This window comes from Pteropus alecto, unplaced genomic scaffold, assembly GCF_000325575.1.
Source record: "Pteropus alecto unplaced genomic scaffold, ASM32557v1 scaffold120, whole genome shotgun sequence".
Taxonomy (NCBI): domain Eukaryota; kingdom Metazoa; phylum Chordata; class Mammalia; order Chiroptera; family Pteropodidae; genus Pteropus; species Pteropus alecto.
In genome coordinates, this window is record NW_006430061.1 from 2,416,597 (window position 1) to 2,422,726 (window position 6,130).

General features: G+C 49.5%; 1 protein-coding gene across 1 annotated transcript; it reads right to left on the minus strand.

The window, feature by feature from the left end:
• Nucleotides 1–1,594: 1,594 nt before the first annotated feature.
• On the minus strand, nt 1,595–4,232 carry CALCB (calcitonin related polypeptide beta). Its single transcript, XM_006904747.1, has 3 exons — nt 4,147–4,232; nt 3,761–3,898; nt 1,595–1,754 (listed from the first exon to the last, which is right to left on the minus strand). The coding sequence occupies exons 1-3, from the start codon at nt 4,230–4,232 to the stop codon at nt 1,595–1,597; spliced, it is 384 nt and encodes a 127-aa protein (XP_006904809.1).
• Nucleotides 4,233–6,130: the final 1,898 nt, after the last annotated feature.

Here is a 6,130-nt window from a genome sequence, read left to right on the forward strand (position 1 = left end):
GGTGAGGGGATATCCTTAAAACCTCATCACCTCCCAAAGTCCCCACCTTTTAATACCATCACTTTGGTGTCAAGTTTCGATGTATAAATTTGGGGGCAGGGGACACAAACATTCAGCCAATAGCACCTAGCAATGGGTAGAAGAGATTTATTTTACTATATAAAGACTGCGTTGTTTATATGTTTAAATTTGTCCATTTGTCAAAGAATGGCTCACAGGTCTCTGGAAAACATCAGGAGCCATCGTTGAGAAATATGAAGTACAGTAGTTTCGACTGTAAGCTCTGGAAACCAATACCCGAGTCTGCTACCATCTATCTGTGTGACCTTGGACTTCACTTCTCTGTGCCTCTGTTTCCTCAAATGTAGAGTGGAAATAATAATAGTATCCACTCCATAAAGTTGTCATGAAGATTAAATGTATTCATAGGTGTAAAACACTAACTTAGAACATTGTCGGGCCTATAGGAAGCACTCAAAAAATGTCAACTATTATTATTATTACATAGAAAAACAGATTGAAATAAACTACCATGATCTTGAAACACATGTATCCAAAATACGTTTTTAATCTTGATGAAGTTCACAAATGGCGCAATATTGACATTTCCTTAAACGAATTATACAATCATGTTCTTAGACAACAAGACATAGCATCACTGTGACCCCAGAGACCACAAGAGGCATGTCGCCCTGTGGTTTGGCAAAGCTGCCATGATCACAGGATAACTCTCAAAGAACCAATTTGCTACCGGATAAGCTAATGAGAGATGCCATCGCATTTACTGCACAGAAAATCTAATATAAAAAAGATGCATAACAAATATGGATTTAGCTTATTTTGCATTCAATTTCATTCGTTTTGCATGACAAAGGTGCTTTGTTTTTCGGTATCTATTAGGATGCAAACATGTATGTCTTCCATGAGATCTTCTCACCAAGTGGTTGTCAACAGAAGTTAATAGCAGCGGTGAGTTCAGCTTCACGGTAACCTGAAATTTAAAAAATAATAAGAGAAAGAAAAAGGAGGAGAAAGAGGAGAATAAGAAGGACAAGAAGGGAATAATCACAATTATTATTGAAAAGAATGTGAATTTACAGAAATGCTTCTTTAACCAAACAGTATTTACAAATGACAGATATGAGATGTAAGTAGGCTTTTGAAGCAAATGATATCAAAACAATTCAACAGTCACTATTAACGTTAGCAGTAGTATTATAATTACAGCCCTATGGACTGAACCTGTGAACACTGATCAAGGGTTGAGGGCTTTCTGGGTTTATTAATGAAGACTGTCCCTGGCTTAGGTTTGCAAAGCCCTCTCTTTCTGAATCCAGCAAGCATTTTTGTTTGTTTTGTTTCATTTCTCAGAGAGATGACATTGCATCTCTGCAGCCTGTCTTAGTCTTCTGATTTCAAGCTGAGTCGTAGAAGGAACTCACTACTTCAGGAAGAGAATGCAATTGGAGAGAAGGACCTGAAGAACCTCCCAAGTTCAGTGGGTTTCAAACTGTAGATGGTAACCTCCCAATCCCTTCCCCTCCCATCCACCAGTATGAGGGCAGTCACCTTCTTCCTGGAGTGGCTTAGTGGCTCAGGCCTGAAGTTCTCTGCGGCGACGGCCAAAGGTTTCGGAGCCCACGTTGGTGGGCACGAAGTTGCTCTTCACCACACCCCCAGATCTGCTCAGCAAGTCTGCCAGCCGATGAGTCACACAGGTGGCAGTGTTGCAGGTTCTCTTCTGGGCAGTGATGCTGATTTGCAGGATGGAGAAAGAAGAGAAGTCTTGTCAGTGAGAGGCTGGGGGCAGGAGCCTACCCCATGGGACCTTCGTAAAGGAAATTGTAGCTCTTTGACATACCACTTAAGAATAAGTGTTTCTCCTAAATGCAATTACCAAAGCTGTTAGGAGAAATGGCCTGGCAGGCTTTGCTAGGAGCCCTGCCCAAAGACCTTCATGAAAAAAACCCAGTTCCAAAGCATGGGGCATGTACTGAAACCCTGCATTTATCATCCCTTACATATAATACCTTTGGGACCAGGAAGGTTGCTCTGCAAAGGCCCAGCCCCACCCCAAAACATACAAGACTAGAGAAGCCACACCCCAGCCATGAGCACCAATAAAATCACTTACCATAAGAAAATGAAAATTCCCTGAATTCTTACCTGGAAGAGGCTCAGAGAACAGAGTTTGCAGAATCCTTTCCCAGCAGTGCTTACCTGCTCCTCAGCACACCTGCTCCTGATGCTTGAGCTGGTTCCCAAGGACCACTCACCAAGCCCTGCATCCAGCTTCCCTGAGGCTAAGGCTATTTTTAAACACAAGCCCTGGGTACTCTCAAGCCTTGGACAGCAACCACGGTAATGACCACTACAGTGCAAATCCTTTTAGAAAATATGTTTATTCATCAAGGATGAGGCATGAGGGATGAAGCAGGAATTAGAGGGCTCTGCCATGAAATCCTCTGGAATCTCAAGAAGCTTCCTTCACTCTCTCTTATCTCTAACCTGGTCTATAAGTCCTGTTCTCTCTCCTCCCATCCTGAGGTCCCCAACATTCTCTATCATAAGCAAAGCTACCAATACCAGCTTGAAGAGCAATCAGAGTGAAATCTGCATGCATTAAATTCATCGATGGGAGCAAGAAAGGAAATCAGGAGGGAGTGAAAAGAGTTCAGTTGGCATCCTGGGGCACCCCAAAGTGGGGGTAGGGTTTCCTCTCCAAGCTGCTGGCTATATCCCTTTTCTTGCCAGGTGTTTCAGCCCCGAAGCGGATGCCAGAGAACGTATGAAAGTTGCTCAGGTCCTTCGAGTATGTGCTCAGCACGCAGGTACTCAGATTACTGCACCGCTTAGCTCTGGAGATGTCCAGGCTGCAGGGAAAAGACATGCCAGACAATACCATGCACCAGGTCTACCTTTGGAGGCAGTCATGCGGAAGGTTATATCAGCAAAGAATCCTTAGAGCCAGGGCAGGAGGGGCAGACAAGAGGGCGGCTCACACATCCTCCATTAGAACTCAGAGGCATGCTGAGTCAGGGCAGTGTGGGGAAGGGGTGACTTTTGCTGGCCTTCGTCATGCTGCTCAGTCCTTCGTGCTCTGCTGAGAGGTTGCCAGGGCAGATGCAGGTGCAGCCTGTGCCTCCGCCAGGCAGTGGCAGGGCCACAGCAGGGGCTGCTGTGGGCTCCAAGCTCAGGATGCACAGGGAGGAGGGGCTGGGCAAGGGTGCTCTCCCCAGCCCCGTGACAACATGCACATCTCCACAGATCCTATGCATCTAAAGGCCCCAGACCTACCTCAGGCACTGCTCTACCTGAGCCACCCTCTGTAAGGCCTTCGCGTTTATCTTGCAAATGTACAATAAAGGCTCCTTGCAGTGTGAGAAAACAACACACACAGCTTAAATTTTTAAAACATCCTGAGATATACTGGGTCTATCTGCTGCCTTCACACTTACCGGTATTATTTCATTCAATGCTGGAGGTCTCCCCGGTAGGACAAGACCAATTCCTAGAGCAAGTGATTCCATATCTCCTCATTTCATTTCCTAACAGCTTTCTGAAATGGATCTTTCTGATGTGCCTAACCACAGTCTCTCCAGCTGCCCTTGGACCTCTGTCTTCCATGGAGCCTGAGAATGGCTGGGCTCCAGGGCCTGGTGAACAACGACAGCCTGCTAGACTCCTGGCCAGATGTTTATTATCCTATCTCTCTAGGATATGTCCTCCTGCATATGCCAGGGTGGCTAAGGAGCCTTACCTGGAGCCCTCTGTCTCCTGCTCTTGGTCCAGCTCATTGGTCTTCCTCTGTACATAGGCATTCACCAGTGCAGCCAGTAGGAGGCGCCCTTCCTTCTCACTGAGTGGAGCAGGGTCTGGGAGGCTCTCCAAAGACGACCTAGGGAGGTGAAGCAAACAATCCAGGCTCTGAGTCCCTAACACCCTGCTCAGGCTTCCTGCTCTCTGTGACTTCCCTTGAGGATGCGCCCTTCCCTCCCCATTCCCAGCAGACAAGGCTCCAGGCCAGTGTCCACCTTAGGGTGTTGATTCACTGGGAGCCTCTCTGCTGTGACTTCAGAGGCACAGAACTGCTCGATCCAAGGGGCAGTGGAAGCGGAATGCTGTAGTAGCTTCAGGCCGTCTCACCTAAATGGTGCCGCCTGGAGGCCGCCTGCCTGGCACAGGATCAAGGTGCTGAAAGCCAAGAAGAGAGAGGACTTCCAGAAGCCCATGATGCCTCTCTGTAAAGGGAGAACGATGTTACCGCTGGACTCAGAGCAAGCACGGCCTGGAACGTACAGACCTAGGTTCCAGTCTCGCCTCTGCCAAATTTGCCTTGTGACCTCAGGCTAATTACCCCCACCTCCTCATGCCTAGGTTAGGTTCATTTGCCAGATGGGCTGCTGTGAATCTCAAAAGATACATTGCGGTGGATGGTGTGGTAGCGGGGAAACAAATGTCCTGGGGTAAGGGTGGGGAGATTCTGTTTCCGTTCTGTGAAAAGCCTGAGAGAAGCCACAACGTGCACATGCACACAAACCCACACCTTTTGCCCTAGGCAGAAACCAGGCGCGGACCCACCCTGCTGTAACTGCTCTCTCATTTGCTCTTGTCTTCTCAGGGACTGAGAATTTAATCTAGGAGCACCTTCCCGTGGCTAAATTTACCACTAATGCAGGGGAGAGGCAAGCAAGAAAGGTAAATTGGAAAAGCAGTACTTATCTCTCAGTCTGTGGATTTGAATTTGGGGAAATTTTTAACGTGCCAGTAAATGGGGTCTCAGGTCTCTGCTTGCTGGAGCGCAGTTTAGCAGCAGGTACTAGGCGCCAGCACCCCGAGGTGAGCCCACTGTTGTAGTCGGCTAACTGCAATGCCTCAGGTCCACGCCAATGCCCCAGAGATGCTCGTGGGCTGGGAACCCCATAGAGGAAGGCTAAGAGAACCGTCCCGGGAACCAAACGTGATCCCTGAGGACATGGAGCGCACAGGGCATTCCCAGACCAAACTCAAGCAAGATTTTGCACGCCGACGGGCACCAGCGCCGGGGCCGTAGACTCACGGATCTGGGTTCGCGGAACTTCCAGAGCCCAGGCAAAGCCTTGGAGATGCTTGGGGTTCCACTGGTGCTAGTTAGAAGAAAATGCACTGACAGCCCCAACCGCCGCCCGCCTTCTCCCCAGCGGGACAGAGAGGTAAGAGCACCTGGCTGTAGGTGGGCCGAGATGGTCGTGAGAGGCAAAGGAAAGGCAGGCAGGCAGGTAGGCAAATGAGCAAACTGGATGAACTAATCCAGAAGCAAGTTACCAGAGTCATAGAGTGGGAAATTCCTCACCTGGCGACTTGAGGTGCAGGAGAACTCTAGTAGCCGGTCCCCCGATGGACACAACGCCTGCTGTGGGCGTCTTCCCTGCGGAGCTCTCGGCTCTTATTCCATTGATAGTGGGAGGAGGGGGGTCCCCACGAGCCCGCGCGGCCAATCCAAAGTGGCCAGGACCAACCCAGCTCCGATTGCGTCATTGCTCCGGCTACCCGCACCGGTCCACTAGGGAGGGAGCCATCATCTCAGACTGTTGTTTGCAATGAGGTCATTGCTTGGAGATCGTGAGGGCTGGGAGGGGAATGGAGAGCTTTCGACGTCCAGAAAGTGGAGACAAGTCGAGGAGAGTTTGGTGTAACTAAAAAAGTGAGGGGCCAGAGCATCTCTCATTTTTTTGGCGCCTGAACTCTGGGCTCCAACCTCTCCTGCCACGCCTGAACCCCTGCCCGGCCGCCTGGACTCTCGTGAGGTTAATCAGTAGTTCTGGGTTCTAAAGGGATCTCTCCTGAAACAGCCGACAGCAAAGGAGAGGGATAGTGGGGGAGAGGGACACTGAAAGATGGGGTACTCCTGAGGTATCCTCCCTTTCTTTTGCTCCCATCTCCATTGCCTTCTGGCTCCCTGGGCCCGGTAAAGAAGTTTTGCTTCCAGTCTGGCAGCCAAACCTCATTCGCCTCACTCCTCTGGGACGGATGCGAGTGGATGAGAGGACTAGGGAGGGAGTTAAGCTGGCACTGCCTGCACAGAGGCTAGGCAAGCCTCTAGTATCCCCGAATCCTCGACTAAGGGTTTAGCATCCCTCCCACCCCTCCC

What these genes read in the sequence shown, in the direction of transcription:
- CALCB (XM_006904747.1), bottom strand. Translation starts at nt 4,232, where the DNA reads ATGGGCTTCTGGAAGTCCTCTCTCTTCTTGGCTTTCAGCACCTTGATC. An exon ending in CTCCAGGCGGCACCATTTAG is followed by an intron (nt 3,899 to 4,146) that starts GTGAGACGGCCT and finishes TCACCTCCCTAG; the next exon opens with GTCGTCTTTGGAGAGCCTCC. An exon ending in CAGGAGACAGAGGGCTCCAG is followed by an intron (nt 1,755 to 3,760) that starts GTAAGGCTCCTT and finishes CCTGCAAATCAG; the next exon opens with CATCACTGCCCAGAAGAGAA.